The sequence below is a fragment of the Brienomyrus brachyistius genome, chromosome 5 (assembly GCF_023856365.1).
Source record: "Brienomyrus brachyistius isolate T26 chromosome 5, BBRACH_0.4, whole genome shotgun sequence".
Classification (NCBI taxonomy): Eukaryota; Metazoa; Chordata; class Actinopteri; order Osteoglossiformes; family Mormyridae; genus Brienomyrus; species Brienomyrus brachyistius.
In genome coordinates this window covers 20,128,251-20,147,035 of record NC_064537.1, presented here as the reverse complement: position 1 = coordinate 20,147,035, position 18,785 = coordinate 20,128,251, and the positions used below count along the sequence as shown (strand labels likewise).

Genomic DNA, 18,785 nt, shown 5'->3' with positions numbered 1-18,785 from the left:
CCTTTTCTCACAGACACAGCAAGTTGCATAAAGTCAACATGTTGCTATGTTAGTTTCAGACAAGTGATGCTTTGTTTGATGTCACCATCCATCCACATTGCTATCTGGAAAGCAAAATGGATGCCTGATTGAAGCTTGGCTCAGCAGTCCTAAATCCTCCAAAATCGTATCCAGAAAACCAGCCAGACTCCAGGGCCAGTTGACTGAACAGCTTTACAATTCTCCGGAATCTATCCATTTGACGTTTTCATTCATCCGCAGTGAGTGGAATGTGTTCGGCTGACTCAGTATTTGTAGATTGGCCTAAGAAGTAGCAGGCCTTAAGACAGGCAGATACAGCCTCTGATTTATACTCATTTATCTCTGAGATCTGAGGTAGAGCTGTAACAGATAGGATCATTTATGTGGGTCCGGATGGATTTACGGTGTCCGTGAATGTGAGAATTCCCATGTTTTAGTGCTGCTATCCCTGTGCCTACCACTAGGGCAACTGGAACCCTAAGGTGTTTTGTCGTGTAGTGGGTGCAGCAATGCATCGTACCAGTGCGTGCTCCCCAATCTGATCTGACCCGATCACTAGGTCACCCAACTCAACATCCAATCAACATGAACAAACCCATAGGAACTGAGGGGGTGGGAGCACGTGTACCCCCCAATTTTTACTTTGGATTCATTCATCCCCCCAATAAATACCTTTGTTCTTAAAAAATTAAGTTGTGTCCCCCTCCAATGTCAAATTCTCTTTTGACGTTGAACAAACATTACGATAAAAAAAAAAAAACATTATGATAAAAAAAAAAAACACATTACAATAAAAGAAAAAACATTACGATAAAAACCTTAAAGATAGAAACAGACACAGAACCAAATCAACTTTTCTGAATCAAGAGAAAAATCTTTCATGGTGGTGCAGTGGTTAGCACTGTTGTCTCACACCTCTGGGACCCGGGTTCGAGTCTTCGCCTGTTTGCATGTTCTCCCCATGTCATCGTGGGGTTTCCTCCGGGTACTCTGGTTTCCCCCCACAGTCCAAAAAAATGCTGCGGCTAATTGGAGTTGCTAAATTGCCCGTAGGTGTGCATGTGTGAGTGGATGGTGTGTGAGTGTGCCCTGCGATGGGCTGGCCCCCCCTCCTGGGTTGTTCCCTGCCTTATGCCCATTGCTTCCGGGATAGGCTCCGGACCCCCCGTGACCCAGTAGGATAAGTGGTTTGGAACTGGATGGATGGATATTTTAAACAGCAACAATAACTTGTATAGCTCCTTACTCATGTCTAAAATGTCTGCTCCAGTCTAAGCTAGCCTATACCAGTAAGGTGTAAGTAAGGTGGGCTGCATTCTCCTGTCACTCGCTCCCGGGCTCTGCTGCTGACCTCCTCTGTCGCCCGCAGAAGAACCTTCGAACCTCTAATATAAATAGCTTATTTCAGCAATTCAACACAACTAAAAATATATACCCTCTTACAAATTATTTTGGACTTCCTCGTTATGCCATTCGTTATGTTGTTTGTAGTTTTAAATTTTCGTATTTGGGAAAATGTGTTAATGTTATAAACAGATCAGAGTGTTTTAGAGCATGTAATACTGACACAGTCAAGGTATATAGCCTTTAGAAATCACACACTGCTATTGCTAGGTCATTTTGCAAATGAGGGTGTCAAACTTTTCGATTTAATTCTCCCATAAAGAGTGAGCCGGAACATATCTCTCAGTTCCGATAGCAATGTCACCTTTGAAGTAAGGGACACAAAAAAAATAAAAGCCAATTACAGAGATGGATAGTTCAGTTACAGAAAGTAAAAATCCAGTCCAAGATTTTACTTCAACCAGCCAGTTGAATATAAAGAGTCCTAGTCACAGAGTACACAACTGCTTGGTTGAAACAAAATCTTGGTCTTCACTTTCTGGATCTGAACTATCCACCTATGGCCAGTTATATAGGTACTATGTAACTATATTCTCTGTGGATGCTAGAACATGAATTATCTATTAAACTATCTTTGATTCCCTCCATGACTTTTTCTCACTCTCTAGCTTGTTGCATAGTTCCTTCCTTTGTTTCAGGACCAATTATGCCTGCTACCTGCCATATTTTAAAGCAGATTTATGGAAGCCTTTGAATGAGTATCCAGGCTGTTTTGAACGGCTCCTGCACATCATGCAATTCTGATAAAATGTATGGATGGAAAAACCATAATGTAAGTCAGGTCTGCCAAGAGCATGATCGTTACCTGTTAATACCACTGGAACCCCCAATTTCCCCTCTGTTCCTTCATGCTCTTTGACTTATTCCTTTATTTCCTGACACAGAGGACTTCTTAGGTGGGGCAGATGTTTGCGATATGGGGGCACTTGGATATTCCGCTCTCTGTGGTACGTTGCTTGGAAACCAGACAAGTTAGTGAGCACTTTCGGATGCTGACAGCGAAAGACCGACTCGACTGCAATTCGTGAGCGGCCTATGAAGAGGAGAAAATACTAATAGTGTTACTTCATCTCGGACTGGCTATCCAAGTCACCAGAACTAGGAAAAAGAGTAGGACAGCCAAAGAGAGAGAGTTCTGAAGGCTACAGTACTGGACTGATGCACATGGGTCAGCTAACCAATCCTACATGATTGTTCCAATGTCTGTTCCAATGATGTAAATGCTGAATTTGCTCAAAGATACCATACACAGAAAAAGGCTTCATTATCCATCCATCTGCCGAGCACTTGCCCAGTACAGGGTGCTGGCCTGGATTGCCTGAAGCCTATCCTGGGTATTATAGGGAAAGAGGCAGGGGACACCAAGCACGGCATTCCAGTGCATCACGGGGCACACAGTGACCTGTTATGATGTATGTCATAGCTGTATGAGACCATTGTACCTGAAGGAAACTCTGACAAAGGGAGAACAAGCAAACTTCACGCCCCCAGAGCCAGAGGTGGCACTCAAACACACAACCCTTGAAACAAGAGGCACGAGGAGCGATGGACTGAGTCACTACAGGCCTTCCTTAGCAGCATTTGTAAAAGGAGCAAGATCTCCGCACATCCTGCTTAATGGCTGCTGCTAAATATACCCAGGCAACAAAAACCCAAATAAAGTGAAAAAAGCCATCATTTCATCTACAGACATGCACACTTTTAGCGATAAGTGCATGCAATTAATGATGCCTTACATTAAAATCACTGCTGGTTGATGCCTACATTTTGGAACTGTCCTCTTTTTCGATTTCATCATTATGACAGATTCCTGACTAGCTACATATGACTTGGCAGTTAAGTGGTACCTAAGTTACTGGCAACCTGCAAACATTTTCTATTTGTTACAGGTAAGAAGGAAAAAAAACGTTAAGAAGCTGCCGTTTGTAGATATTTGTTTCACTTGGCAGGTACTTGAGAGAGGATGTTGGATTACGAAGTGATCTCTTTGGGTGTAGTAGTTAGAGAAGCACACGGCGTTTTTTGAAGGGGAAATTCACATCACTCGCCCCTAAGAGGTTAATTAGCTTGGCGTGCTGTTGTGCATCACTTTTCTGTTCTCAATAAACGCTCATGCTTCAGGTCTTCTCTGAATAAACCTATAATCACTGTCATTGGTTTCCTGTTTGTTTGTCTGGTGTGTGTATGTGTGGGGAGGGGGGGGGCATATAAAATGCCCCCACAATACTGGCTAGAAGAGCACTATTGTCCACGTCCTTGGACTCAGTCATCGCCATTCTGTCAGCGTGCAATTTCACTGCTGCACACCACACACACCCACGGCAAAATTACCCCCCCAAGTTAGGTTTGATTTCTCTGGATGATGAAGTCTGGAGGATTCAGTGCTCCATGCTGGATTCACCCTGCGCTGGGGAATGTCGGTGACAACATGCCCGCTTTCACCATACCACTTTATGGGGTCCGACAGCAAGACGCAGCTGCACGAGAGACGGTTCATTTGTTTTGCCGCGGGAGCCGTTTGGCAGCAAGCGACGTTTATACTAACGGCCGTGTTCTTTAAATGGTCGTGACGCGAGCCACCGGCAAATTATGCCTTAAAAGGCACACAGTCGACCAGCTTCCATAACTCTCAAAGAGCATCAGAACATACATCTTTTCCTTTGCTGGATGTGATGTCGGGTGGTTGTCGAAGTGTTAATCTTGCTAGTGTTTGACCGTTCGTTTTTTCAGCTAAATTTTATATTAATTTCAGGTGTCTCTCACCTAGCTTCAAAAGGTCCTGGAAATGTAAGGTCTGGTTCTAAGGTGGTTCTAGGTGTTATTTACAGTCATTCAGAGGAGACAGGGGTTTACAGCAGCACGAATCCATACCTGTCTCTGCGCCGTACACAAAATGTTTATTGTGGGAGCCGAGCCGCTTGACGTTCATCCGGGAACTGGCACGACGCTGCAACCATGCACCGAACACGTGTCGCGCCACATCAGGGATACGTGCGGCAGTAGATCACGTAACGAACGAAATGTCCACTTCCCCAAAGCACCAGGGGGAGGAGGTGTCGGTGGAATGGAGCTATTCTCGGAGGCGGTGTTGCTCCACGGGCCTGCTTGTGTGCCGAGGGCTAAAGCTGGCGGGCGGCCCTGCTGACGTAGCAGCAGCCCTGCACATTGGCTGGCAGCACTGCAACTTGCACCCACAGGAGAAGAAGTAATCCCCCGTTGAAAGTAACGACGCTACATTCCTGACAGCTGCGGTGTCACACGCACAGACACAGACCGTGTGAAGGGCCTTAGATCAATGCGCCACTAACCATGACGACATAACAAATAGCTACATGTACGCACATCCACATAATGGGACGTATATCATAGATGAAAGCACCACCATCCACACAGACCTTGCAAATGCTATATGCAGACCTGCACACACCAGCTAAACTTACACGAGTAGGAATTTCTCTATGTGCCTGCAACAGCTGGTCAAAGAATTCAGAATGACTGAATCAGATAGAGACTTTATTTTTAACGGAACTTCCGGGGCAAATATTTACTTCATTTAATTGTGTTGAATTTATATTAGTGACGTGCTGTTAAAACTAAATGTTCAAAAATGTTCCTGTCTCTGTTATGAAACATTCAGATGCAAATATTCATATAAATGTCTGTGGATGCCCCAGAAATGCAAGTCAAATCCTGCCACCCATTTTGACACAATAAGTGGGTGGGTTGACTAAAAAAAGATTTTTTTTAGCATGTACAGAAAATCATCTCACGACTCGCAGATTGAGAACCACTGATATAAAAGAATGACACAGCAAATTATTATTCTGTAAATCATAGTCGTATAGATGTTTCTGGCTTACTATAATTTGTTGACAGGAATTGGATAGCTTCAAACACCCTTCATATGCAGAAGTGGGGTGGCAGGTGCGTAATTGTGGGAGTGAGCCAGGATAAATCCCGAAAGCTGGTTATCCTCCCCCTGACACAAGGGCCAATCAGAGTGTGAGAAACCTGCAGGCCGTCCGTGGCGTGTGCCTGCAATGGCCCTGACTGCTAACTCTGTTTGCAGCCACTCTAGGTGCAGGCAGTATGTGGGAAGTCCTATGCTCGATGAGCCTTGTTTGTGGTAACATTGGAAACAGAGAGTGAACACCCATAACATGCCGGGGGGGGGGTGTCACATGACCTTGCTTAAGCGCCTCGGAATTCCCTGGCTTGCTGATGTATTCAATCTAATGGACATTTTGACCTTGATAGAAAAAATATCTTTGGAGAGACTAAATGTGACTGAATCCAAAGGAAGAGATGCAAATGTTCCATCTGTCTCAGTACCAATGACAATATTGTCACTTAACACATCTTAAGAAACAAAACCCATAAATAGATCCCTCTTAGTACATAATCTGAACTAATTTGCAAAATGCTCTAAAATGTTCTCATTAGTCAAATGAAAACTCTCAACCACAGACCACATAGAACTAACTTTAAATCATTCATCCATCCCTCCTTCCATCATCCATTCACCCATCCATCCGATCAACCATTCCCCCACCCATATATATTCCAACTGTTCGGTCCAGTACAGGGTTGTGGAGATCTTTAAACTATACAATTGTAATAAAATGGCGATTATCAACTGATTCCTGTCATGTTGCGGAAACGATGGATGCAGGAGCAGGCGTGAGGACAAATGAAAGGGGGTTATTTAAGGAACAAAACAGGGCAAAAAAAAGCAGACCACGTGGGGTCAAAGAACTATCAAGAAGGGCGTCACTGGAGTGCACACAAGCATACACTAGGGCAACTTTAATGACCAGACTGGGGAGCTCATGACAGGGAGGCACTTTATACATTGCTAACAAGGGAGCAGACGAGAGGCAGCTGGAGTGAGTTGCATTAGGGCTGAAATGAGAGGTAAGACAAATAAGTAACTAGGGAGAGTGAGAGAGAGAGAGAGAAAGACAGACAGAGAGAGTGGGAGAGAGAGGTGGAAGCAAGGCGTGACAATTTCTATTTTTTGTTTATTATCTAAACGTTATAATTGGCACTCTGTACCAGTTATAAAACTGAAAAATACCTGAGTGATTTAGAATAAAGGTAACGCTGTGCCTCTCTCATGATCCATCTCACTAATCACCTGGTCATAAGTCCATGATCATAGCCACTGCATGGTCATTTTCTGCCCTGTTCTGTTCTATAACATTGGTTCTATTAATTTTGACTGTGATACATTCAGAATACTGGATGTTCTACACACAGCATTTTTTTTTTTTGCTACACAGAAGAATATTGGTCTTATGGTGCATATTTGTAAGAAGGTTGTATTTAATTATACGGAAAGCTTAGTAAGGAATTGGGATGGGCCATTAAAATAACAAAATGTTAAATGTCACTCTGTGACAAATGAGCAATGGTTAAACCCTTAGAGTAAACAAGGCCTATCTTTGTATCTTGTGAGAAAGTTTGCATGTAGTCTACAAATTCTACACGCCAGTGGAACCGTAAGGAGATTTCACTTTCACGGGTCTGGCTTAGATCAATATTCTCAGAATGCAAGATAGAATACAAATGAATAACATTATAAACAAGAATTTTAAGCTGGGCAAAACATACGTTCAGCTGTTTTGGGGAAACAGGAACACTTCGACCTCTAATCTTACTGTGGCACTTTAGATTTCAGCAAAATTGCATTGTAAGTTTCCTCTTCCAATGGAAACAATCACAGTTTGCATTCGTTTCATCCTCCCCAAAGCCCCCACCCCACCCAGAATGTTATATCACTTCATCAGGCATCTTTGCTCATGACTTCAGTCTGCCCTCTAAAATTTATGCTTTAGTTCTTATTGCTAAAACTAAAATAAGGTTCAGTGGTTCTGTCGCGCTGATGATGGCTAATTGCAGTGTCGGGAAAACCAGGGCAAGGTGTCCTGATACCTTCACACTGAATCATTTTAGCAGACTTTTTTAGAAAGCTCTAGAATTTAATGTCACGTACATCAAATGTGTGTGCAGGGCTCGGTCTAGGCATAGACAACTAGGCAGTAGCTTAGGGCCCCCAAATTACCGACATTGCAGAGGACGTGAAATAATGATCAGGTTTTGGTATGGGGGCCTCCCAAGTAAGGCTTTGTCTAAGACCCCTAAAAAGGTAGATTTGGCCCTGTGTGTATGTATTCAGTATATGACACAACTGTGCCATTGATTGCCACTAGGAAAACTGCTACTTTGTTGCAACACCAAAAACAAATGCGATATATCAGCAAGTGTTGTTCTTCAGCTCTGTCAATGGCATAGTTTTTATCTGCGGGTTTCAGTGAGTTGTTACTGAGTAATCAACAGAAATAAAGAGATCATGAAACGCAATTATACAAACACAATCGCAACAGCTCATAACACGGATAAAATCAGTTCAACACAAAGCAATACAGAAAGAATGCAGTGTCATGTAATGAATTTCTGTTCCATTTATTATCTATGATTTATCATTTCTGTGATAGATACAGACATAAACTGTAACGTCATTCCGAATTCAAATATGAAACAATAAAGTAATCGGTTTGGAGTGGTTTTGTTGTTTCATTTATTTCCTTCCTACGAATGAAAAATAGTTCTCAGATTTCTCAACAACTGCCTTCAGACCTTTGACACAGGGAAGGTTTGTCATTCAGTGCAGATAAAATCACGCACGTGTTTAAAAATTACGTTTAATCTCAAGAGATCTACATGACAAGCAAGTTCTGTGTCATTTGGTAAAGTATTTGGACTGGAACTGAGCGAAGTGCTAAACTGTTGTACTGGAGGACTGGACAGTGATTACAGCAAATCCACAATCCACTATGATCACATACATTTCCATGGCAGAAGAAAAGCTGAAGAGTGCTGGGAACAGCTCTTTGTACCTCTCCGAGCTTTTTAGAGTGTTGTCTCACACATGTTATTAGCATTTATTTTAGCACTGCTAATAATAAAAAGGAAAGACGTTTAATACAATTTGTGATTCTCATTTGTTATATCATTATAGTTTTTAAGGGAAACTAAGGAGAAAAAGCAGAGAATTTGTATAGCATAAGAACCCTTGGAAGCAACACACTTCTGCTTCTCCTACAATATAATTTCAGATGAAAACATAGTCCTTACATGGTCCATTTGCTAAACTCAGGAACAAAACAGTTTTAAAAAAAGCAGGCGGTGATAGATGACGATCGCTCGGCCGAGTCTCGCGGAGCAGCTGACTGGAATTCCATTGTCCATAATTAGACAGAAATTCCCTTGCCATGAGTCACAGGGTGTTTTCCTACTTGCCTGAGGAGGGCAACACCAGTGTTCAGATAACACAACAATCCCACTATGGTGAACCGGACCAGGGGAAACAGGACCTGCAAGTGGATAGCCTTTTTTAGTAACCATTATCATTAACTGTGACTCAACAAGTGCTTAACAAATAACTAAGCAATAAGCAATGCATCTACTCTTCTGATGAATGAAAATAAAACTTCCCAGTATTGTTTAACTCATGATTGAGCACCACACCAGGGCGGCATGGTGGTGCAGTGGTTAGCACTGTTGCCTCACACCTCTGGGACCCGGGTTCGAGTCTCCACCTGGGTCACATGTGTGTGGAGTTTGCATGTTCTCCCCATGTCGTCGTGGGGTTTCCTCCGGGTACTCCAGTTTCCCCCCACAGTCCAAAAACATGCTGAGGCTAATTGGAGTTGCTAAATTGCCCATAGGTGTGCATGTGAGAGTGAATGGTATGTGAGTGTGCCCTGCGATGGGCTGGCCCCCCATCCTGGGTTGTTCTCTGCCTCGTGCCCATTGCTTCCGGGATAGACTCTGGGACCCGTTTGGAAAATGGATGGATGGATAGAGCACTACACCTAAATTTGAAGAGATTTCACGCAGATATCCATATGTAAGATTATATGTGACATCGTAAAAGCAGCATTCATTGAAATATTCCATTGACTACATTGCATTTCACTATATTTGACTATTTCATTTCAATACTTACACTCACATAAGCAGAAGACTTCAGGAACACTGGGAGAACTTTCAGGTCCATACCCACTCTCCATTATCATATGCTGGAATGGAACAGTACCAGAACAATACTAAGCAGAATCAAATACATTGGCTGTTAGGGATGCACACTTGTCTGCAATTTGTATCAGCACAATGTCGTTTCATAAAGGAGATGTTCCTCCTGGGGCAGCTGATTGTTGTGCTAGTCAAAAGAGAAATTCATGATTGACCTTACAAAACCTGTGCAACTCATTTTCACCATGACATGGAAAGCTAATTATATTGTTGCGTCTGGAACTACAGTAAATCACGCAACGTCAGTTGTATGGACCAGTAATACGTTGCACCTGTTCCTACCTGCAGTTCGGCAATAGTAAATTGCTAAATCATTGGCTATATTCCTCCTTTCGCTGTGAGCATCACAGTTGGGAAGATGCTGCAGTAAAGTTTCATTGGTCAGTAGAAGCTGCTGTTATCTTTCAAAAGCAGCAGGAGAAAGATGATAGGAGAAATTATGTTGTAGCCATCTAGTGTAATACCAGAGCTTTGAGGCTGAAAGCTATGGGGAATCAACTGTGATTAAATTACATAGCCTAGGAAGATCAAACACTTCAGAAACTTTGGGGGAGGAGAAAGAGGAAAATGGCTCCTTTTTTACCGGACCAGTTCTGCTGAGAGGCTCTACGGCAGAAAATAAAGGTCCATCAATATCACCGATCTGTCATGAGCCAGCTGACATACGTGGAAATTCAGCCTGAGAACCGTGACTTTAACATCGACTGAAATAATCTTTACACCAACGTTTCCTTTCACATTTCTTTTCATATGAACTGGATTTGTTATAATGTGCGAGCCTCTCTGGACTCCCAAAAATCACTGCCAAATGAGGCAGAGGGTGCACAGTCGATCGCCATGGCTTGACTTGTCCCTTCTGTGTGACAAACTGTAATGTCACAACAAGGTTAAGGCTTGTGGCTTCAGTCACCATAACAGTATAGTACAGTGATGACTTCAGCTGAAGCTTAAATAGCACTGCAAAAGCAGCAATATCATACAGTATGGCATTTTATGCTTTTCATTTGATCAGCAGCAAACGGGGCTTTCACAGGTTGGATTAGTTATAATATAAGGCCCACTGGGAGTGATATGCATATCAAACAATATAAAACATAAAACAATGGAAATTATTAGACTAAAGAATACATACCCTCACAGTTTTTTTTTTTTGTTATATGATCACTCTTTTGGCTTCTTCTTAGCTCGTAACACCAAAAATGGGGGGTGAATAAATGTGCATCTAATTTTATGAATACTCCAGACCAATGAATGGCTCAGAAATCACAATCGTTGAAGTAGTGATGCGGAAACTGCATTCAGAAAGAAAGTGCTCACGGCATCTGGGTAAAAGCTAGTGTGCTGTGTATCACCACATAACTGACATTCCTTGGGGCCCTGCATATCATTCACTTATCGTCTCGCTTATTGTTTGGCCATCCAAGATTCTCAGGTATCATCTGCTGGAATTTGGGTGTGATCTGCAAGGCTGCATGATTTTCAAGTTCTTCCTGGAGCCATTTTGAAAATGTCCCCTTAAGGACATGGAAATCCTTTTATTCTTAAGGATAAATCACACACCCCACAAACTCAGAAGGACACCTCACTCTGTTCCATTTCTCTTGTGACCAGACCTCTGAGAATTTGGGTAATGGAGGAAGTTCTTATAACTGGTATTTACGTAACATAACAGTATTGTTGGAGTAGCAAGGAAAACTGCTGGAATACTGTTGGAGTAGTAAGGAATACTACTGGCTTGAGTATTGTTGGAGTAGTAAGGAATACTGCTGGCTGGATTACTGTTGGAGTAGTAAGGGATACTGCTGGTATCCAGGTGTTTCCAGTGATTTATTTAACATCATTAAAACCTTCAGACTGGCAAACTAATCAAAAAAGTCTTACTTATTAGCAAGTATTCTGGAAATACTTTCATGTCGAATGAACAAGAAGGAGTAAGTGTCGGCTTTGGCTATGGAAGGTGATCCTTGGACTATGCAGTGAAATTACTTGGCAACACATTAAAGGTGGAGTTATATATTATCCATGGAAAATACAGGAGGAATTCATTAAAACCTTTTCATGGGCTTCAACCTTGGGTTTTATTTTTAATATCATTGTGGACGTTTTTTTTTTTTTTTACATTTTCAATAAACCATTGTTTACTTTCAATTCTCAAACAATCCTGTAAGTAAAGAACTATGCTCTTCCATGTGTGCAGTATCAGCAACACAGGCTGTGTGATACCTTTATAAAATTATAAATTAGGAACACATGACATCTCTGCCCTTCATCCCTACTGCCCTGATAAAGTCTAAAAGCATATAAAAATATAAGGTTGTGAAACTCAATAGATTTTCAGACATGGTTCACTTGCGGGGCACATCACACTTTTAGATATAGGCGAACATATGACGGATTCTGCCTTATGAGGTCAAAGGCGAGTGAAAAATTACTCTTGTTTCTTCATCAGCCTTGCCCTTATCATTTAGTTGTTTTCCAGAACTTACCAGCCACAAAATCCCATAGTTGTGCTTAAAATCCAGCATACACTTCCTGCAGATTGGTTGCATTTCCTTAGGCCTGAAATGTGAGGAAAGGTAGTCTGGGTTTTTTTTTTTTTAATTCAAACATCTCTGCCAATCCCACAGAAACCAAATTCATCTCAACGTCATAGACCCAATGACACACCTGCAGCCTTAGCTTCTCTTCCAAATAACTTCACAAGACTCACACCTACATCCCTGACTTTGTTAGCCAACATACCATACCATGGGCAACTGCTTAGCAAGACTTACACAACCATCTCTGAGAAGCGAAGATTCCTCTGCAGGGCTGTGTACATGCCACATTGCTGTGAAAGGAGATGGTATGCATATCAAGAAGGGGAACCCACCTTTCTCTGCATGTGAGCAATCTCACACAGAACCTGTTAACCACCTGATGAGTTATAGCCAGAAACATTTTGAAATGCAATATTTAAAAGGGACATAACATTCAGCTTATAAACCTCCAGGCTCAGGTGCAATACAAACTATTACTATTAAACTATTAAATCAAAAATTAATTGTACAACTGTTCAATACAGACAAATGAATTAAAAATTCTTAGAAACATAAAAGGCATTTAGCCAGTGGTATAGACATTAAAGATCCCTAACAATGCACTGAAACAGCCACCTAAGCTACTGGAATCCAAAAATGACAAGCCGTGCGATCTGGGTCATCTGCTCATTTTCATCTTTGGCAAATCACAAAGAAATCAGCCATCAATACTGTAATCTTGGTACTATGGGAACGAAAGATTTAACAACCACAGCCACAGCTCCCCCAGCGAACAGCACATTTAGCTTACTGAGCTAAAGATCTGTGTCACCAATCTGATTACTGCTTTGGAAGTGGATTTACATGTGCTTCATTAGCACCACTGTGTTACACCAGCCTATCCCTCAGACACCCAGAGGAATCTCAACAGACAGGCGCTACTTAGAAGTGACCGAGTCACATGGCACCAAAGTAACAGGCGTAGCCTGACTCAGTCATGCAGCCAAATGCTCAACGCTGACAGCCTGCACAAATGTCGTAGCAGGAAAAGTTTTCTTTTGCTTCAAGGATTCCACTGTGACATGGACCCTCACGTGATCCACAAGCCCTGATTCACCCAAGGCAACAATCTCGCATATAGGTGATCGATAGTTGCTATGACAAACACTGTATCGCTCGGATCCGTGGTCATAGACTATTGATGTCATGTGTTTATCTCTACTAAGCAAGAGAACATGCTTCACATCTAAGTTCCAGGCCCTCCTCTTTGGCACAAAAGAGAACCAGTCAAGAGCTTCCATTATTAAAATTCTGGCTAGTATAGAGTTAGGGTAAATCCTTCTCAAGTAGCAAAAAAACCAAAGTCCATACATGTGCACTGCCATTTCAGACAGCAGCCTTATCTTTCTCATTCGTACCATTGAAGCATAACTGAAAAAAATAAAAATAAACAGCTACCAAACTGGGCCTGTTTACATACTAATAGTGCTAAGACTTTCGAAATTGTACCATACTTCCTGATATAGTATAAAAAGGATGGACAATGACCGACAGCTCAACAGTTCCTACTCAGGGATATTCTTCAGTCTGGACCATCCATAGCTCCCTTATCCTTATGCAAAACATCAGGAAGAAGTGACAAATAAATAAATCCTTTCGAGTGTGAAGCTATGGCGGCAATTTCACAGACATTTAAACACAGATGGAAACTTCGGTGGTCAACGTGAGTCTCAGAAAATCTCTATCGCAAACAAAAGCCTAAACCTGTAAAGAATGTATGGCGCCTCTTCTCTGATCTTAAAACCAGCACTAAAAGGGCCAAAATATATAGCATGTGAAGTCTTTCTGCTGGACTGACCTAGGCCTAGTATTCCTATGATCTGAAGGCCTTTTCATTCAGCCATTCACATGAATGTCAAACCCACTAAATTGTCATTTTTCTTGAACATTCCACAGCTCACAATACCCACAGCTGCAAGAGCATAGGCGTCACACCACAGTATCATGAAATCGACAAGTGGCATTTTGACATCTAAGAAGGTGTGCAAATATGAAAAGCAGAAATCAGTTTGAACTATAGTGAATTTTATTAAAAAGGCCAGGATGCAAATATGAAATTAAAAAAAATAAAGACAAGCATATCATTTTTGTAGCATTTTAATACAAACTTAACAATATAAACTATTTCAGTCCCTCCTGACATGTAAGACGCTGACTCAAAATACTTTGTTATACAGTTTTTTTTTCATCAAGTATTGCACAATGTAGGTACAAAATTAATATACGATTACATTTTGTCCATAATATAGCAAAAATCTTTAAACTCTTAACAGAAAATACAACTCTTTCAAAAAAAAAGCAAGTATTCCTACACTGTAATTCCACCACAACAGGAATATTCTGTACACAATCTTTAGAATAGTTGTTTTTAGATGGATTTATTCGTTTTACAATTTCCGTTAAAAAAAGAAATAACGTAAAGCTGTTGCAGCCATCACAGATCACTGGAGTAGTAAAAAGATATAAATGCAATACCATGTCGTAGAAACAATATATACTCTGATATTTTACAAACTCTGTACTAAATTAAATTATACAATTAGAAAAAAGACCAAGTAACCCCATTTATTAATGCCAATTAAAAAAAAAAAGTTAGGTCTTACCAACTTAAATACTGTAAGAGGCCATAACTTGAGTTTCCCCACGTTTTGAGAGTATACATATATATATATATATATATAGATTTTTTTTTCTTTAAAGTAAAAAAATTGTGCTTGGTTGGCAAAAAGGAAAGGAGAACAATGTATGTTGAATTTATGTAACCAAGCCTGGACTCTTCCGTATGACAAGTTTTTGGGAAAAACTAAAGGGGGGAAAAAAAAATCACAATGGGGGGGGGGGTGGGGACCCTCGTGCGCATGCACTTTGACTTAAACAACTATATGGGAGCTAATCTGACATTTCTTTTTATATATTAATTTATTATTATGTATTATTAATCCACCCCATATCATTGCCGTTTACATATGCATCGTCACATATTAGTTTGCCATTACTGGCTGAAATTGCTGGTTAGAATACTGCATGTTGCTCAGGCTGAAGTTTAAGCCATCCATGAGGGACTTCTCGTTGAGACCACCATAGGCCGCGAACACGTCGAAGGCATTGTTGTACTGGAGAGGACTGAGACTGAGGGTGTTGTCACCTGGAAACATTGCACTGCTGTTGCCCTGCCCGGGGATGTTTGGAAACACAAACTCCTTTGCATTAGGGGACAGGGCCGAAGGCTTCTGCTGCTGGCCGCCAAGGCCAAGCCCGTACAGAGAATGCATTGATGTGGAGATGGCTTTCTGCTTCAGGAGGTTGTTCACGCTCAGGCCCATGTTAGTGGGCGACGTGCGCGCGACCTTACCGCCGTTGCGGCCGCTATTCTTCATTTTGGTCGAGCCGAACTTGGTGGCAGCGAAAGTGGCAGTGGTGAAGGTCAGAGGCTGAGTGGAGCGCGGCATGAATGAAGGGCTCACAGCGGCAGACTGGCCAAAGGGAGGCGACGGCGAGCTGGACTCGGGCGAAGCCCCCACTGGGTCACTGATTGGCATGAACACCTGAGCCTCAGGATTAAAGCTGTTTTTGATCTCCTTGTCCAATTCGGATCCATTCTCATTATTATCATCCACATAGAGCACCTTAACAGGTCCCTTTTCACCAATCTGGTAAGATACCTCGAAAGGATCAATCCACACGCTTAGATCCTGAGGCAAGTTGTTGCGGACATCTTCAATGTCCAACCCACTCTCTTTGGCTGCTTGTTCCACAACTGGGTCCACTTTCTCTCCAACGTGTATGCATCTAAATCCAGAGCCTTTGTACGGCTTGTCCGGGTACCAGTGTCCCTCATACTTCTTCTTCAGCTGCCGCTCGAGCTCCTCACCAAAGATGTTCACACGTCGCCGGGGGAGCTTGTTGTATAAATAAGAAATAATAAAGTTGAGAGCTACTTGGATTTCAAGCTGCATAGCTGCTGCACGGCTGCGAGTGTCACGGTTCCTCTTTGTCTTGAGCCTCTTTTGAGTGTTGCAAAAACCTCCAAGGCAGCAGTGTTCAGTTTGCACCAGGCAGAGAAAAAGACGATACGAAAACAACAGCTGGCCGAAAAGGAATTCTCTCCCTCCACAACAACTGTTCTTGTTCCTTTAAAGAGGACAAATACAAACGTGCATTATTTTCAGGGACAGTTCAAAAGGTAAAATGAGGGTCACACATTGATTTAATCCATGTTGTCAGTATATACAATAGACAGTCGTACTAAGGACGCGGGATCCAGGTGGGTCACGTACAACGGTGTAGGAGAGAGTCTGCGATCAGGGGGACACACAACTTAATTTAATACAGTGGTCTGTTTATTGGAGGGGTGAATTTAGCCAAATTAAATATTGACAGGGACACGCCCCCCCCCCCCCCCAAATTTCTACGCATCTGTTCATGTAACCCCTCCCCATACGGTTTTCATTTTCCAATTCCCAACAAAAAAAAATCTGCATTGAAATTATGTTGTGGCCCCAAATTATCAAGCTCTCTCCTACACCTCTGATCGTACTTATAACCTACAGAGGCTGACAATACTTCCACATGAAAAGAAATTTCAACTTGAGATCAGAAAGTATACATTTCTCGTCTCGTGGTTGTACAAAAAAATGTAGAACTTCCCTGTATATATGTGGGTGTAAACCAAACATGCATTCATTAAAAATGTATCCATAAGGTAAATGCGATATGAAACGAGTAAAAGGCCAAATTGACACCGAGAGAAAATACAATCTGGCTTAACTCCAGTCCGGTGCGGTAAATGACCTTTAAACGTAGGATGTGGGCACACAACTAAAAGGGAGATGATATCCCTTTCCAACGCTAATCCCTATCTACCCACCCACCCACCGGCCCCCCTCCTGGGCTTTCCGTATGGTGTTAGCGCACATCGCAGTCACTGATATTACATGTACACACATTATATTTTATCATCATCCCGTCATCTGTAGACTGTAAGCGGGGCGCTCCGAGGTTAGATGCTTCAAAAAGATAAGTGCTTTTAACTGCAGGAGTATTGCAGATTTTAAGAAGGAAAAAAATACAAAATATCGCGGACGATACCGAGTTAGCTCCAGCCAGTTGTCAGAAAAGGCGAAAGGCGGCAGCTGAACTAGTTACATAATATGATCCTCATTAAATTTCTCATCACAAACTGGCAGTCGGGGGCAGGCATTTCTGACTGACTTACGGATCGTCAGTGACGGAACAGCTATAGCTTCTCTACATGCCATCTGGGCTGTATCCCGATCATAAGCAAATTAACCTTGATCGCCTTGTACACAAGCAGCCACTTTTATTAAGGTCATAACGCGTTAGTCGTGAGGTGAGGGGGGAAACGGGTGTAGCCTTGGCGTATGCATCCAGCACGTTAAATACCAGTGGGCTGTGACCTTTATTTTGAATTTAGCTCTGACCTTTGGTTCGTGAGACGAAAAAAATAATGGAAACGCGGCTCGGCTACGTTATGCAAGCCGCTCACTGGACACCGAGTGGAAGCGTCCGCATCCCCGTTACGCAACCCGATAAACAAGCAGGGCTAGCTGGCTACATGACACCTCGCCGAGCCGACGGAGGATACAGCTAATCGGGCTGGTCGACATACCGGCCACCGGATTACGGCGGCGGAACATTTTATCTTTCTTAGTTTCTTACCGATACAGACATTTTAGGGGATTTAAACGTATATCTCCGGAGCAAGCCGAGGCAATCAGTAACAGTTCAGCTAACCTGCGAGGCGACGAGAACATCCGCCTCATGTAACCGTAAGCAAAAATGCGAACATCAAAGCGGACAAAATGTGACCATAAAAAGGGTCCTGCCCTGCCGGACAGTGGTTAAAAAGCGGCCGGAGCAGCCGAGTTTACCCTTATAGCCAAAGCATATATAAATTAAAGGTCACAGGCAGCACATAAAAAGCATGACACGTACATCTTAAATATACGCATTTAACACTAAACAGCTGAATAGAAAGGATACTTACTTTAAGGTAAAAAATACAAAATTCACAGCAGATTGTTGAAGTAACGTTTGTTAGCTAGTGCAAAAAGTGTCGTATGTAAGATATAGCTAGCCAAAGAATTTCTTCATATATCATTTATTGTCACAATTTTTAAAAAAGTATTCCAGTCTGCGCAGATTATGGTTTTATGCAGTTTCTATTTTTAGGTATTTTGCTTTTCTCTGTATGCTAACCAAATCCCTACTGCCAGGGAGTTTTTACAACTCTGTCGGACCAGCTGTCACTTCGCCGCAATTTATAGCTTTACTCCGCCACAGGCACAAAGTAGGCGGTGATGCGGTTCTCGGAGGTCAAAACACAGAAAGCAACGCCTAAAGAGGTAGGTATTGGTCTGTTTCTTTGCATACGCCATTCTCTATTGGTCAATCCTACAGTCAATCAAAAGAAAAGGCTAGACAGTTTTTTTACATTTTTAATCGGTCAACGCATTGAAGTCTGATTGGTTCTGCTACATTACATGGACTATCTGAAGGAATCAAAGACGAATGCGTTGGAAGTTGGTTGAATTAAATATATTTATGTTAACTTTCGAAATAGTCCAGCATTTGCAATATTAAACAGAAACGATAAATAGTTCAGACAATTGCATTTAAACTGACCGTTTAAATTATAGAAAATAACTCAACTTCTAAAACACA

The 18,785-nt window shown here is 42.0% G+C and overlaps 1 protein-coding gene across 1 annotated transcript; it reads right to left on the bottom strand.

The window, feature by feature from the left end:
* Positions 1-14,182: 14,182 nt before the first annotated feature.
* Positions 14,183-18,372, bottom strand: tob1b (transducer of ERBB2, 1b). The gene is made up of 2 exons (XM_049014721.1): positions 18,109-18,372; positions 14,183-16,232 (listed from the first exon to the last, which is right to left on the bottom strand). Exon 2 carries the CDS (start codon positions 16,055-16,057, stop codon positions 15,083-15,085), a length of 975 nt encoding a protein of 324 aa, XP_048870678.1. The 5' UTR covers positions 16,058-16,232; positions 18,109-18,372; the 3' UTR covers positions 14,183-15,082.
* Positions 18,373-18,785: the final 413 nt, after the last annotated feature.